This window comes from Phocoena sinus, chromosome 4, assembly GCF_008692025.1.
Source record: "Phocoena sinus isolate mPhoSin1 chromosome 4, mPhoSin1.pri, whole genome shotgun sequence".
NCBI classification, from domain to species: Eukaryota; Metazoa; Chordata; class Mammalia; order Artiodactyla; family Phocoenidae; genus Phocoena; species Phocoena sinus.
Genome location: NC_045766.1, coordinates 3,315,693 through 3,332,404, shown reverse-complemented (window position 1 = coordinate 3,332,404; position 16,712 = coordinate 3,315,693). Strand labels below are relative to the sequence as shown.

Genomic DNA, 16,712 nt, shown 5'->3' with positions numbered 1-16,712 from the left:
AGTCGTATGTTACTATGGTACCATGTGCCTCTTCTCTGCATTACTTAAAATAATTGTAGCTTTGTATTAATCTTCTGTGTTTTTCAATGAATGCCAGTCGCTTCCTAAGGTCCTTGAGGGGAGTGTCCTTCCCTGCTTTGCGCTCTGCTCTCTCCCTAACTTGGCACCTGCATCGCATACTAGGAGCTTAATAACTATTTGAGGAATGAGTGAATTGTTAGGTGGACGGGACAAAGCAGTGGAGAACCCTGGCCTCAGGAGCCCCATTACTCTAGCTTAGCGATTCTCAGAAGCCCTCCCCAACCATGTTTTAACATTTCTAATATCAATTGCTTTGGGCCGGGTAGCTGTTGTGAGTTTAGTTGTTATTGCCTGTGCATGCAAAAAAAACCCCAAAAAACCAAACAGCAAGCAAACAGCAAGCAAACAAAAACTTGTAAAAAGGGTGTCAGCAGCTCGGAAGAAAATTCCAAGGACAGTACTAGAGCAACAGTCAAGATACACTGCATCAGCAAGGCTCTTGATGACACAGAGGGCCATGTTTTGCGGTCAGACAGTCATCTTGGAGCTGAAAAGTGAGGCGGAAGATTTGAAATCTGAACGTGAAGAAGTTCTAATAATAATCCATTTTTTCGGCTTCCATAATATCACTCTTGAGCACAAATAAAAAGATTAGCATAGATCATGTTCTGCTTATCATGAGAGCCCATTCAATAAGTATGATTTTTCTGTGATAAGAAATCAGTTATAGTTTAATTTGGCCATTTTTTAATTTCTTAGTGGTTCAGAGTAAGAGCTCATCATTATTTTAGAGTCAGTGAAATGTGATATTATATACAGTGGTCTTCAGGGCCTCTGTTAACATATATGGCCTCTAGTGTGAATTAGAAAGAGGCATTTCTTTCTCCAGGGCATCCTTGCAGCTGGATGTAGGGGTCAGGGTGTCAGGCCCTCTCCACCAGCTGTCTTTGGGAAAGGGAACCAGCAGTACCGTGCGTGGCCGCTTCAGCTAGCCTCAGCTTTATGAAGAATGATTCTCTTTCACAATTCAGAACAGAACATTCTCTGTAGTTTTAGGCACTGCTGTCCCGTTCTAGCATGGTGTGACTTGGAAGAAAGGTCACAGGAAAACTTAGACTGTATAGCAAAGTGAGTATCATTCGGAAGAATAGGTTTCTATTTCTTTAATTTAATTTTTATTTTATATTGGAGTATAGTTGATTCACGATGTTGTGCTAGTTTCAGGTGTACAGCAAAGTGATTCAGTTATACATATACACATATCCATTCTTTTTCAGATTCTTTTCCCATATAGGTCATTACAGAATACTGAGTAGAGTCCCCTGTGATAAGTTTCTGTTCTTAAAAAGCGTTCTCTTTAAGGCAGTTTTTTTTTCCTAATGGATAAGCCTATTGTGAAGAAGTTTTGATCTGAGAATATCAGGGTGTTTCTGGGTAGACAGGAAGTCTAGCAGAATTTCATTTTGATTGAGACTGTCCGGGTCAGTGACCTCATAATCTTTTTAGAATGAAACTCTGGCAGTGAAGCATTCCAGTCCCACTCCTGGGAACTTTGGTCAGCTCCTGAAAGGCGGGCGTGCCTTTGATGTTTGACGTAGACTTTGATATTTATGTCAGTGTTTTTGGTTGACCATATACTCTGGAACTGCTTTTCATACTGCTTGTGTCAAAATTTAAATTTCTACAACTTTGCTTTGCCGCAGCAGCTAAACCTAATTTACTCACTACAATTAAGATGTTGAATACAATTAGGAAATGTTCTACTAAATTAATACTTTTATGCAGGGCCTGCCATAAGGATACTGATAAGAAACTAATCAAGGAAGATGTTAGTTCCTGTTGTGGGAAACATTCAAACTTACCTTAAGTACTTAGATTCTAGATACCTTCCAACTATCTGAAAGGCATTTCTGTTATGAATTGGAAGGTTTATAATTTCTCTTTTAGGTCTATAATTTATATTCAAATCTAGCATCTAATTTTATGTAAAGTAGCTTTTCCTGCTTACGGATTCCCTTCTCCATCCCCCAGTCTCACTGTAGGACAGACAGAGAAGTGTACTTTGCAGTAACCTGACCTCTGATTGCTGTCTGGGAGCACAGGTAATTATAAGAGATTAGAGGGGAAAGCTGCAACTCAAGAGATTAGGAGAAGCAAATCTGGCAGAACCACCACCTGTGGTACCTGGTAGGAAAAATCGTGTGTTTCAGTGCACGAGTCCTGTTTGCATCTCAGAGTAAACCACAAACTGAAATTTTCGCATCTTTTTGTTACCGACCAGAGATCTTGGCTTCCTTATTCAAAAGAAATGGATCAGAGGCCAGACAAGAAGTTCAGGCAAGGCTTTATTGGGGCCCCCGCTGCAGCAGAGGGGATCAGAAACAAGTAAAACGTTCCCTTGCTTGCTAGCTCCCCAAGGGGGGCGAGCTGGTTCCTTATGTGGGGTGAGGGTAGGGATGTGTCTGGGGGTCGGGCCAGAGGTGTGGCTTAGGTGGTCTGCCCAGCCCTTAGGTGGTGTCGTGTGCAGGGGGCATGCACGGTGCCCTGCTTTTGCTCCCGGCTCTTCAGAAATGGCAGTTGGGGTTTTTTCTGGTCTTTTCGTATCTTCTTGTCCATAATTTGCCCCAGCTGTGCACGCACGCAGCTATTTTTAGTCCCTTATGGTTTCTTTGTATTTTGTTGCTGGAGGAGACGTTTGTCCAGGTGCCAGCACTGCAGCCAAGGGGCCCAGGTCCCAGCCTGTCTCATTTTCAGTGCTTTTTAGAAGTGTGATGTTATCCATTATCCAGAGGAATCCATAGTATTTTATTAATATGGGCCTCTGACCTTACCGCCCTAAAGTATGCCATTGTAAAATATACAGGCAAAAGGAGTTTGAACTGGAGAAATTTAGGGTAATTCTTCCCGTTTCAGAATGTCAGTAGAAATATTCCACCGTAAGCGTGCACGTTACAGGTAAAACCATGAAAATGCTCATCTCGCACCAGTAGAAAACATTTTGTGCACGAAAGCGTTCATGGGGGATTTTTATTGTTAGCCACCTTATTAGGCGTCAACAAACTGCTTACACGGATTTCTTAAAATTTGTTTGAAAAACAACAACAACAGATCCTTGTTTTGACCATTTGATCACCGTTAATCACTCCCAAATCACAAAACGGTCAGGAGAAGTAAGTGGATGGAATTCAAGCATTTGCTTCTCATTTTTAGCTCTCATTTTAGACGTTTGCGTGGGGTGAGAATAAGGAGCCGTGGGATTTTGTGAGGTTTTCATTACATCTGCTTACATTTTCTCTTTCCACCACTGCCCATCACTGATCATTAAAAAACAATTATCCTGATTTTTTATCTTGATTGGGAAAACTGTTGTCTGGTTCAATCTAATCTTTTTGGTATGTGACTAGATCTAAGATTTGAACAGTTGCAGTCCCGCTGCTGGTTATTTTTCCGGGGAGACTGAGGGGCAGGGAGAATCATCACAGTCGTGGTTAATCAGTTCTGAGAATTTATCTCATATAACCCTGCTTTGAATTAACTGAATAATCCAGTAAGCAGCATTTTTAATATCTCACATAGGGAAAGACTCAAAGCTGGCTAACAGTGAAATTTCCCATTTTTCACTGGCAGGAACCCCAGCCCCATAATGGGGAAGGTCCCACCAGTGCGAAGGCCCCATATGGGGGCCCCTCCCCTAGTGAGGACATGTACCCCCGAAGAGGAGCCCCCCTGGCCGCTGGCCCCTGCCACCCCACCACGTGAGTACAGCCACGGCTCTGAGGACCTCAGCACGTTTTCCATTTCTTGGTGGCCGTTTGTCTGATGTGAGAATTAGCCAGACCCTCTTCCCTTTCATCCCCTTAAACACTTCAGAAAACGAGATGTAAGCCTCCTTTGGGTCCCTTTGCTTCATTTGGGCAAGTTTAATAGAAATTGTTTGGTTAGGAGGTGAAGGCTCTTGGTTGAGACTCAGCTTACGCGTGATTAGTGAAACAGTCTGTGGCTATCTGAGCAGTTCTGTTCCATGGAACTTTCTGCAGTGGTGGAAATGTTCCACAGCTGCACTTTCCAATACAGTAACCACTAACCACACGCGGCTACTGAGTGCTTGAAATGTAGTGCAACCGAGGAATTTAATTTTTAACTTAATTTAATTTTAATTCATGTAAATTTAATTCTCCATGTACGACTAGTGGCTGCTAAATTGGACAGTGAATATGCCTACACTTAACGCCATGGGCCTGAGCTGTCTTTGAACATTTCTACGGGTGTACCTCTCTACCTCTATTCCCTTAATAGCCCAGAAAAATTTTCCTTGTATTATATGCATTATTGTAAATGTGATTCTGTAACAGTCAGAAAATACCTAAGTTAAAAATTCTCATCTCAAAATGTATTCACCCATATTGCCCTTATGTAGCTTTAATTACTTTATGATCTTGAGAAATTCAGTCTTATAATTATGAAGTAATATCTGTTTAAATATCCCAGCTTTATTTTCTTCTTCACACGTTTTAATTTGCAACTTCAACATATATATAGAAGTAATCACACACAGTAAAATAACTTTCTCATTTTATTATTCCTTTTTAAATGAGGCTATAAAATATCCTACATTAGTACAGTAAAGTGCAGTGCTATTACCAAAACATTAAATTCAGCATGTACTCGTTATAATGCAGTACTTAGAAGTTTCAAAGTTTGGGTCTGATAGGTGGGTTACTGAGATTACAGGTTAATTAAACTTGTAGTTTTAACTACTGTAGTAAATGTCCTTCCATTATTGGGCTATCATTAAAGATTGCTTGCACCGTAAGATGTGAATAAGGGAAATTATGTGCGGGGTATATGGGGACTCTCTGTACTATCTGTGCAGTTTTTCTATAGCTCTGAAACGATTCTCAAATTTCTTAAAGCTTATTTTTAAAAATTGCTTACATCGTATTTTCTCATGCCATCCATTTGTATTTGTTAACATAGCTGTGTATGCCTCCAAAAGAAGAATCATCACATCAGCAGTGGGTAGCACTTACGTAAGTTTCAAAGCATGGCAACTTCAGAACATCCCTGAGAGATAATACTGTCATAATTTTACAGGTGAGGAAGCTGAGGCACGGAATACACAGGAATCCAGCCAAGGTTACTTAGCTGGTCAGTGGCAGGACCAGAATTTGAACCTAGCAAGTCAGTCTTTTAACCACTGAACTGTGTTACCTCTTAAGGGATCTCGATTATGCAGGACAAGTTGTGTTCTCTCTGCTATCAACGTAGCAGGCAAACTTTCCACTCTAAGAAATCTAAAGTAAAGTAACACGGTAATAAATTTCTTATACAACTTGAAAAACAGAAGTACGCTTTGTGTTACAGTGATTTCGATTTTATTCTTTATACAGTGGTTCATTATTTTTATGAGGAATATGTTCATATTCTCTTGACGAGAAATGTCTGTGTTAGTGGGGTTTTAAGAAATTGATGTATGTTTCATTAAGACAGTGGGTGGCTAAGAATGAAAAAAAAAAGAGAGAGAGCAATATCTAAAGGGCAGGGGGGAGCGGATGTGGTTGGTTATCTCATAAAGACAAAGGTTTTATAAGACTGAATTTTTAAGGAACCTAGAGTAATTTGTGGCAGAGTATTTTATTATTACAGGGTTATTTTCCTATCACAGTGCTTTGTTTTGTCATATGCCTGTTAATGCTGTTGTTCCTATACATTAAATTCTAGATCTTTGATTGTTACTTTTCATTGTGAGCAAAAGAGAAAATACTTTAACCCATTTTTAAAGAGAGGGTTGGTGTGAATACGGTTTAAAGGAAGTTCAGCAGAATAAATACCCAAAGTATTAACAACAACAAGAAACCCAAGATCAAAGCTTTAGCATACTTTCTCTTTCTTCATGTTCACTTCTCATTTATAAATAGTACAAATACATTATACGTGAAAGTTGTTAAGAGACTGAATCCTAAGAGTTCTCATCACAAGGAAAAAAAGTTTTTTCTATTTCTTTAATTTTGTAGCATAAGAGATGATGGATGTTCACTAAACTTACTGTGATCATCATTTCATGGTGTATGTAAGTCAAGTCATTATGCTGCCCACCTTAAACTTAGGCAGTGCTGCATGTCAATTATATCTCAATTAAACTGGAAGAAAAAAGAAATTTTTAAAAAATGGTACCAATTTTAGATGACTAGAACTGGTAGTTTGGGGATTTAAAAAATCCATTTATAAGCCTTTCTGAGTCCGGAAGGGAAATCACTGAAAATCCTAATAGAGTATAAATCAAGATATTGCACGTAAGCCACCTTACAAAGCAAATAATAATTAAAATTTTAATTATAGATTTTCCTGATTGTCGGCAACTGACAGAGCTTTCTTCTAGGGCACAATGTCACAGCTCTCTTTCCAGGGTGTATTTGCACACTGGCCCAGGAAGCACCTCTTAAGTTTTAAGATGTTAATAATACCTTGAGGACCCTCTTCCTGAGCGTCTCCAGAGTTGCTCTCACAGAAGATAAATGACCGAAAGCAAATAGCTCAGCCGCCTGCCGTAAAATAACCTGAAAGAAGCAGTTTTCTGTACTCTTGAGTTTCACGGTAGGGAAGCAGCATTTGTGAGATATTTGCAGATTGTGTAAAATTCTGACGCAAAGTTCAGGTACCTGTTAGAATCATAGGCTGACGTAACTTAACGGGAAGACTAAGCGACAGTGTTTTACTTTCCTCAGTTTTGTACTATTTGGATTTTTTATAAGCAAATGAGCTTTTTTGATGTTCATTAGCTGCTCTTAAATTTGATTGATTTTAATACTTTGTAACTGATTTTTTAAAACTTTGTAGTACTTACATGTAACAATTTACTTCTTTCACATGGTATGTTTATTAGTTATTAATTTATAGCAGATTATTAGAAAGAGTTTACTATTTTTGAAGAACGAAAAGCCTTGAAAAAGAATGGTTTATTTGAAATGGTGCTACCCATGAAAGGAGTCCCAGTTTTAAAAGCTGAGAGCTGGGTTAGACCTTTAAGGGCATCTCCTATCTAAGTGCCTTCCATCTGCCCTCTGAAATCCGATTTAAGCCTCATGTTCTGCCTCGTGTCTTCTTTAGTCTCAGAGAACTTTAAAACAGAAACTATGGAATAAATTCTCAGAAAGCCTAAGACAACAGAGTCGTAAGCTAGAGGAAGCTAGCAAGCAGATGTGATAGGAGGAACGCTAGCGCCTTCGCCCACATAAGGACAAGGAGAACTGTCACCTCGTAAACCAGAGAGCATAGCCCACGCCCCCGCCTGCTGCCAGGGTCATCTGACAGCTGCCTTTCACTTTCGGGTGATGTGCGGGTATGCTTACATGAGAAATAATGCCGTGTAAACACACCTAGAATAACAGTGCTTTTCAAGCTGTATTTGAACTATGTGAAAGTCTTAAGGTGCCAAGCTTCTTAAACTGCATAAAATGCAAACACTAAAAGAAAAGCCTACCTCCTTTTAAGCCGTACAGTGTATTTACTAATCTAGCTGCAGTTGATCTCAGATTCTTCACATTGCACAGGAGATGTTAGGAACGTTTTTGGTCTGCTTGGGTTCCACGTGGCAGTGTGCTTTGCTCCTTGATGGATGTGTCAGAGATGCTCTCAAGTCAAGGGTGGGAACTTGATTCCAGAGAAGGCTAAGAGCTCACTAGGCTCGTCCTAGCCTTCTGCCATAGTCAGGGCTATCCCTGCCAAGAAACAGCTGACTGCAGGTTTTGCTCTCTCCTCTTTCTGGGAGACCTGAAACGCTGGCTTTCCAAAAGGCTTCCCGGCATGCAGAGTAAGTCGAGGGACAGAACTGTCAACAGAGCTGAAATTAAGCGATTCAGCTACCTAGCTGAACTCTCAGCGCCAACTTAAACGCCAATAGGAAGTGCCTTTTTTTTTTTTTGGTTACGCCGGGTCTCAGTTGCGGCTGACGTGCTCCTTAGTTGTGGCACGTCAACTCCTAGTTGCGGCATGCATGTGGGATCTAGTTCCCCGACCAGGGATCGAACCCGGGCCCCCTGCATTGGGGCGCAGAGTCTCAACCACTGGACCACCAGGGAAGTCCCGGAAGTGCCTCTTGCATCTGCCAAACAAGTCAAGTAAATATGGGTAAATCAAAAAGTACGGTAATCATGAGTCGCCTGTGTTTTACGTGCAGGCTGATTTCATAACTCAGATTCTACCTCACCTTTTGCAAGTGGTGGTGTGAACTAGATCTCTCCTGCCTTAATTGTGGTGCCGCACACGTTGAAACTAAACGCAGATCATGTGTGTGCTCACAAGTTATTGACCCCTCTTATGTTTTCAAAGCCTGCCAGCACTTTTTCGTTTTTTTAATAAACAAATCTAACCATGGGAAGTTCCATAAAGGCCAGCCTGGGCTCCTGGGACTCTTGTTCTTGAAATTTATTTTTCATCCTTCAGTTATCTAGAACAAAATGAATTTTTTTTTTCTTTCATAAGCACTCTGCTCAGAGGTGGCTAGGAAAGATGAGAGACACTAAGAGCAAAGCTTGTAACCAATGCATATAGCTGAATTACACTCAAAATTAGTTCAGCTGCCATTAAAGTGTGCTTAACTGATACATTTTAGCTCTGCTCAAGCTTCTGAGCATGAGAAAATAAGTGAGTGCTCAAAGAACCATAACGTGTTCACAAACGCACGCACGATTACGAAGCAACATATGCGTGAACCGAAGTATGAGGAGGAAAAAAGAAAAGCAAATGCTATTTTACAGTAGGGGAGCTACATAAACACCCCCGGGGCCTCTGTGCGAACCCTTCTATTGCTCTGAGGGCTGCTGCACAAACTCAGCGCGTGAGCCAGTTATCCGTGCCTCGGCCATTGTAGGCTGTAAGGGAAACTTCTGAAGAAGGTCTGCTAGCAAAGAGCTACTTTGCCTACCTTAATTCTGTATCCCTCAGAACTTGTGTGATCTGGGAAAACCACAGACCAGCGCGAAGCCGCCGTCTCTCGGCATCTTTTCTGTATAATGAATCAAATAACGTCATTGGTTTTAAATGATCACAAGGAAAAGAAGAAAATATAAAGTTTACTTTGTGCTAAATAATTTTATTCTGAGTAGCTAAAAGCAGGGGCCCCCAACCCCCAGGCCATGGACCGGTATTGGTCCGTGGCCTGTTAGGAACCAGGCCGCACAGCAGGAGGTGAGCAGCGGGCGGGCGGGCGGGCGGGCGGGCGAAGCTTCATCTGTATTTACAGCCGCTCCCCATTGCTCGCATTACCGCCTGAGCTCCGCCTCCTGTCAGCATGATGGCGAGTTGTACAGTTATCTCATTATATGCTACAATGTAATAATAATAGAAATAAAGTACACGATAAATGTAACGTGCTTGAAGCATCCTCACACCATCTCCTCCCCACTCCCCGGTCTGTGGAAAAACTGTCTTCCATGAAACTAGTCCTGGTGCCAAAAAGACCGGGGACTGCTGGCTAAAAGGTTTTTACCCGCCTTGGTTTCAAATCCTGTGAGTTTGGGTGGGGGGTCAGGTGTGTATCTCCAACTTCCTGGCGGGGAGGTTAGTGACTAAGCTGGCTGTCACCTTCATGGCAGCGCTGGGCAGCAGCAACCCGGTGGGTGACACTTCCCGAGTTATTTTATGATTTGGACCAGCTGTGATTGGTGGGCACTTTCAGCTGTTGAGCTGCCTCTCGGAGGTCCTTTGGCACACAGTTGGAGTCAGTGTGAAAGCCAGAGATGCAGGTAAAGCGCTTCAGAAAACGCTGGAGTTGAAGTCAGAAGACCTGGGTTCAGCTCTCTGCCAAATCACAACCACCTAGATGACCTGATGGTCACTATGACTTCTTGGCCTGCCACGCAGGATGCGGGTGGTTTAGCTTAGGGTTCAGGCTCGAACCCTGGCCCTACCATCTCTGTCTCCTGTTTGCTCATCTATAAAGTGGTAGTGGTACCTACCTCGTAGGTTATATAAAACGCTCTCAAACTCTACAGTAAGTCCCCTACATACAAACCTTCAAGTTGCGAGCTTTCAAAGATGCAAGTGTGGGGCTTACTAGTGAAGACCTGATGGAATTGGAGGCCCAGAGAAAGGACGAAGAGAAGCAAGAGGAAGAAGAAGTAACTGAAGAAACGAAGGGATTCACGATGCAGGAAACGGCAGGGGATTTTCTTTACTTGAGGCGGCGCTGTTAGTTTTTGAGGCACAGGATCAGAAGGTAGAACGGTACACGAAGGCTGCAGCAGCCGCTCAGAATGCAACCCAGTGCTACCGTGTCATCTATGACGAGAAAAAAAGAGCTACTACCCAGACATCACTGGATCGTTTTTTCAAGAGGGTGGATAGAATTGAATCCAGCAAGGAACCAGATCCTGCGCCATCAGCGTCAGGCGTGAGTGACACTGCAGGTTGCCCTCTGTCCTCTATTGCTGACGATCCCTCAGCTCTGCCATCTCCCACCTCCCCTCCCTCCTCCAGTCAGTAACTCTTCCTGCTGTTGCCTCGATGCCAGCCCCTGGAGGCCAGCTGCTGTACTGCACTACTGTTCTTTTCAAGGGACTGCACTGTTAAGATTAGAAATGTTTTCTTTATTTTTTGTTTGTTTGCTTTTTACGTATTAGTTGTGTGAAAAGCATTATAAACCTGTTACAGTACAGTACTATATAGCTGATTGTGTTAGTTGGGTACCTAGGCTAACTTTGTTGGACTTAAGAACAAATTGGCCTTATGAGTGTGCTCTTGGAACTGAACTTGTTCATATGTAGGGGACCTACTGTATATGATTTTTGGTGTATAATAAGCCCTCTAGAGCTTCTTCTTCCTATTACTATTATTAGGATTAATGAGATGTTTGACGGCATGCTCTAATCTTTATTGGTATATAATCAGAGGAGATTAAATATATAGAAAAATAATATAAGGAGGATGAGGATAATACAAAGCTCTTTGGTGATTACAGGAAAGAGAGCTTTTTTTCCATCAAGGTTATCATTGGAGTGATTTTGGAAGAGGTGGTTTTTGAGCTTGGCCTTAAAGGATCGTAAAAATTTGGACATGCCTGGGCTGAAGGAAGTGAAAGTGGTGAAGGACATTCCAAGGAGAAGTAAATACCTGAACAAAACAGCATGCTTAATTACTAAGTTACTATATTAATATCAAGGAATCATTACATTCATCCATCTTTTGACCATGTACTGTGTCCATGTGAACATAGCCTATTGTTTTAGGTGCTGGAAATTCTTACAATATTGTGTAATTCACAAAATACTTTAATTTCCACAGAGAACTACTGATGGGTTTTACTATTTTCATTTTCTAGATAAGGAAACTGAGGCTCTCACAGCAGTGATTGGTAGAAGGGGAAAACCAGTTGTACAAGCACTAAATTTCATGTCTGTCCACAGCCGTACACTGCCTCTGTTAGTCTAAGTTGAAACAGTTCCAAGGCCGTCAACCATGGAGTTGGCCCCAGGTTGCTTTCTTAAAACGTGTGCGGTATTCAGGAGGGCTGGAGAAACGATTTCGATGAGCCCCTGTAAATCCAGCACCACCACTGTAAATGGAACTCCAAACCCACAAGTTGCTGGTGACAGACCTAGAAGGCAACCGCAAAGCAAGTGTGCTGATCAACACTGTGTGTGATCTTTGCTCCATTTTGCCATAATTAGCAGAAGTTCGCTAGGTCGTTTTGATTCGGATGTTGTTGTCTTCAGTTTATTAAATCGAAACTAACCGGTAAATGAATATCAGGTCTTAAGCTGTGCTGCAGTGTGTTCTTGATTCTTGACTCAAAGATATTTGTAAAGATAAGAAATTTTATATATTCATGTTAGGAAATCATAAATTCATACTAGTCAAGTAAAGTAGGCATCTATTCATAGACCATAGTATTCTGAACAATTTTCTAGTTACCATTAGTATCATTTACCTTTAAAAGGATTTTTCGTATGGATAAAATATCATGACTTGCATTTCTTATTTATTTTAGTTGACATAATAAGCCACAACTTGTCTTCTTTCCAGCTAATCTGCAAGACAGATATTTCTAGCATTAGAAGGAGTCATCATATTCCCACGATTATGCTGTTGCATATTTGTTACATTTTAAATGCGAAGTGAATATATTTCTACTTGAAATGTCTTGGTAGCATTGCGTATTCTGAAAGCTCACAGTACTCCAATAAAACTGTTACTTCAGGAATACAATGACTATATGATGTGACATTTATATCAAACGTGATTTTCATTTACTATGTAAGGTTTTCTGAAATTATAACAAACTGTAATTCCATCCAGTTCTGGTTGCAGCGTAAACTTGGGAGTGGACGGATTCGTCGTAAATACCCTACTCTGGGGTTTACTTGGAATACAGTGTAACATATTTTTCATTTCTACTAATACAAGGTTAGCATAATTCAGTATGAAATATTATATTGATACACAGCATAGTTCAAAAATGTTTCCCTGTTGCTGTCACTGTGTGGTATTGATTCCAGCTGGATGTCTTCATTATCGAATGTTTTCTCTACTTTATATGCTGATTATTCTTCCTATTGCTAAGAACTGTGTGTGACTGTATGCCTTTGTCACCAAATGTGTATCAAGAACGTCTGTTAGGGGCTTCCCTGGTGGCGCAGTGGTTGAGAGTCCGCCTGCCGATGCAGGGGACGCGGGTTCGTGCCCCGGTCCGGGAGGATCCCACATGCCGCGGAGCGGCTGGGCCCGTGAGCCGTGGCCGCTGAGCCTGCGCGTCCGGAGCCCGTGCTCCGCAACGGGAGAGGCCACGACGGTGAGAGGCCCGCGTACCGAAAAAAATTAAAAAAAAAAAAAAAAAAGAACGTCTGTTAGAATTTTGGAGGAGGAGGAGTACTTTCAAGCTGCCCGTCTAAAGTAGGACACAAGCTTAAAATGCTGATTCTCTTTATGTGGTAACAAATGCCAGAGATTATTAAGTTTACTTTGAAAGACCAATGAATCTCCCCCCTTGGTCTCCATTGATAGTTTTTAACTATCTACACAGGCGTGTGATAATGTGTGATGAAAAACTGCAGCTTCTCACGCTCCTGTTAGCTCTGCATGACCCAGGCTGGGTCCTCAGGTTTCTGCACCCCAGCTCAGGAAACTAACCGTCTTGCCCCAGTCCTGGGTGCTAGGTCCACACCAGTCTCAGCAGACGGGAGGGGAATGTGTGGAGTTAGAGACAAGACAAGAGTTCAGTGATACCTGGGCACTCCTAGGGCATGGAAAGAACGAGACCAATTCTCGACCAGTTATCAACATGGAAGGAGGTTGCTTTTGATGCCCAGCCACCTCATCCTTTGCATCCCTCACTGTCTCTTAACACGCTACTGTCTGCATATCTGATAGAAGAGTCCTTTTACAGCGATCAGGTAACTTATCGGTCAAGGACTCTGGAGCCACTTAGCGTCAGTGTGACTTGAGCAAGTTACTGAACCTCTCTGGGCCTCAGTTTCCTTGTCTGTAAAACCGGGATGGTGTATAATAGCACCCCATCCTGATTGGGACGTAAAGTGCATATAACAGTGCCTGGTATGTAGGAGACAGTATAATAAATTATTCTTATTGCAAATTAGATGGTTAAGGCTGTCTACAGGGGCGATGCCATATACACACCTAGAAGGGGTCGACAAATGTTGCAGTTATTAAATGTTCCATTCCTGAAGGACTTGCCTTTTCTTTCTTTTTTTATTGAGGTATAGTTCATGTACAGTGTTACAGGTGTGCAGCAAGGTGATTGTTTTATATATGTATATACACGCACATACATATGTATGTATATGTATATCCTTTTTCAGAGTCTTTTCTATTATAGGTTATTACAAGATATTGAATACAGTTCCCTGTGCTGTACAGTAGGTCCTTGTTGTTTATCTCTTTTATATATAATAGTGTGTATCTGTTAATCCCGACTTTCTAATTTATCCCTCCCCCCTTCCCCCTTTGGTAACCATAAGTTTGTTTTCTATGTCTGTGAGTCTGTTTTGTAAATAAATTCACTTGAATCATCTTTTTAGATTCTACATGTAAGTGATATCACATGGTATTTGTCTTTCTCTGTCTGACTTATTTCCCTTGGTATGATAATCTCTAGGTCCATCCATGTTGCTGCAAATGGCAAATTTTCATTCTTTTTTATGGCTGAGTAGTATTCCATTGTGTGTGTGTGTGTGTGTGTGTGTCTGTGTGTGTGTGTGTGTGTGCGTGTGTATATGTATATACCACATCTTTATCCATTCATCTCTTGGTGGACATTTAGGTTGTTTCCATGTCTTGGCTATTGTAAATAGTGCTGCTATGAACACTGGGGTGCGTGTGTCATTTTCGAATTAAGAGTTTTCGTATTTTCCTGATATATGCCCAGGAGTTGAATTGCTGGATCATATGAACATTGTGAATTTTTAGAGAAATGCAAATCAAAACTACAATGAGGTACCACCTCACACCGGTCAGAATGGCTGTCATCAAAATGTCTACAAACAGTAAATGCTGGAGAGGGTGTGGAGAAAAGGGAACCCTCCTGCACTGTTGGTGGGAATGTAAATTGGTGCAGCCACTGTGGAGGTTCCTTAAAAGACCTGCCTTTTCTTATAAGTGCCTCTTACTCAGAATTACTGTTCAGTCTTCCCCGCCCCCCCAAAACACTCACATAAGGGAGCTGAGAGAGAAAAGTTGATAATCCACTAAACTAAACCACTTTTAAGGCAGGTTGACTAGTGGCCACACCCTATAGCAACCTTTCCTATTTAAATCATATTAATTGGGAGAATTCTAGTCAACCTGGAATTAGGAAGGAGAATCTGAGCCTGTAACCTAGATGCCCAAGTCAGTTTAACTTCTCACATCAGAGAAGATATGGCATCACTGTAAGCCAGGGAGAGACCCAAGACTTGGTGTCTGCCGTACAGGGACTCCTAGTAACCAGGAGTAGCCATGACCCTCAGTCCAAGTCTCATGGAACATTTGGGCCATGAGACCCTCTTGCCAGTGACTTGAGATGGCCTGAGCTCCTGGGTCCCAGGATGCCAGACGTCTGCACAGAGCAGCTTCTGCATCTGATGAGCTGCTCTCTTTCCTCCCCATTGTTTTTTTTAATTTTTGGCTGGCATTTAAAAACTGGTACCTAAGTTACTTATTATTTCTCCTTAATTACTACCCAGCATAATATAGTAACCATTGGCCACCTCATTATGTTTCAGACTAAACCCATTTTAAGTTTATTCCGGTGCAGTTATAAACTCCTTCATGCTGAGTGACTGTCATTTATTGTAACATCACCTGGTCCTCTGTTTTCAACTCAAAAGAATCAGAGGGATTAATGCTAGCCATTTTCATTAAACCAGTTTTAATAAATATGTTAAAGATCATAATATTCTCGATAAATTAAAACGTACAGAACATATGAACATTGGCCTTCATGAAAAGATTGCATGTTTGCATATCACACATCACTGTTGTGGGCACGTGATACCTTGAAGGGTCGTAAAGCCCTGGCTTACATTTAGCAGGAAATCGACAACTCTGGCAGAGGAGCTTAGCCTGGCCATAGCACAAGAGAACAATCCTCTGTAACAGTAACAAGGGTGGTCTTTGAAGGGTAGGCCAGAAGCTGACCTGTGCAGTCAGCAATATTGTCAACGTTATTTTGTGTAGATGGTAGATTGACTGTTTAATCCACTATTTAAATGTGCTTGCTACTTTTTTCCAAGGGGACAAAATAAAGCCAGTATCCTACCTTTCATGAAAAACAGCTTGGTTACACTACCGTGTGATTGCAGTGTTCTAGAATAACTTGGCTCTGGAGCAGTAAGCCAGTCTAGGAAGGATGTCTGTTTAGCATCTGAATACCATCAACTGTTGATATACATGTTTGCATTCCTTTCTAGGGCCTTCCAAACAGGATACTATTCTAGAACCTAATAAGGATAGAGAGAGAACTATATATACATCCATTAGAATTAATTTAGAAATTTTATGCTGCTGAAAAATACTTTGTAAATTCTACTTACAGCCAAAGCAAAACAAATTAACAGTCATCTTAAATCAACATTTAATTCTGTAACACTCATTTCTTTAGTGAGTGTGAACAGGTAGCAGCTGTTAAAGGCAAAGGTGACGTAGTGAGAAGTGCTTCTCCAGTTACTGTAATTGTGGGACGATTAAAGCACCTTTCTGAACTTCAGTTTCCTCATCTACAGAATGTGAATAATACTTGTGCTGCTTACTTAGGGTTTGTGGTGGGAATCCAATGAGATAATATATGAGAAAATGCTCCATTAATTAGCAGATGTTTTTTGAACATATATATGTGAAATCCCCAATACAAATGATCCAATTAGCAATATAGACTCAAAGACTACAGCTACACATCTTTATCTTAGAAAATTATTTACCTAACATCTTCTGAAAGGCAAGTGTGTTGTAACCCGAGCTTTTACTGATACTCGAATTGTCATCTTAATTTTTGTCTCATACAAAGGGATGCTGCTTCTTGTAATGCTAGCTGACATATATTGACTTCTTATTATTATCCACATATTATTTTTATTCTTTGAGCACTATTTCTACATGTCCTATGATTGAATCCTCACAGCAGTCCTACAATGTAGGTACTTTTCTTATACCCATTGAAAGAACTGAAACAGAATTTCTTTTTTTTTTTAAACAATGAATTT

At 41.2% G+C, this 16,712-nt stretch overlaps 1 protein-coding gene across 3 annotated transcripts in view; it reads left to right on the top strand.

Moving 5' to 3' along the window:
- The window catches only part of LOC116753107 (ubiquitin-conjugating enzyme E2 E2), a 353,959-nt gene that overhangs the window by 214,502 nt on the left and 122,745 nt on the right, over positions 1-16,712 (top strand). Inside the window, exon 4 of one of the 3 annotated variants that reach the window (XR_004349683.1) lies at positions 3,649-3,776. The exons of 1 other annotated variant lie outside the window; for it this stretch is intronic. Coding sequence is in view for 1 of the 2 variants with exons in the window: in XM_032630614.1 (XP_032486505.1) it covers positions 3,724-3,776 (53 nt within the window). In the remaining variant the exon portion in view is untranslated. Of the gene's footprint in view, positions 1-3,648; positions 3,777-16,712 lie in introns of those variants that run through there. One more of the 3 variants, XM_032630614.1, reaches the window with a different exon arrangement.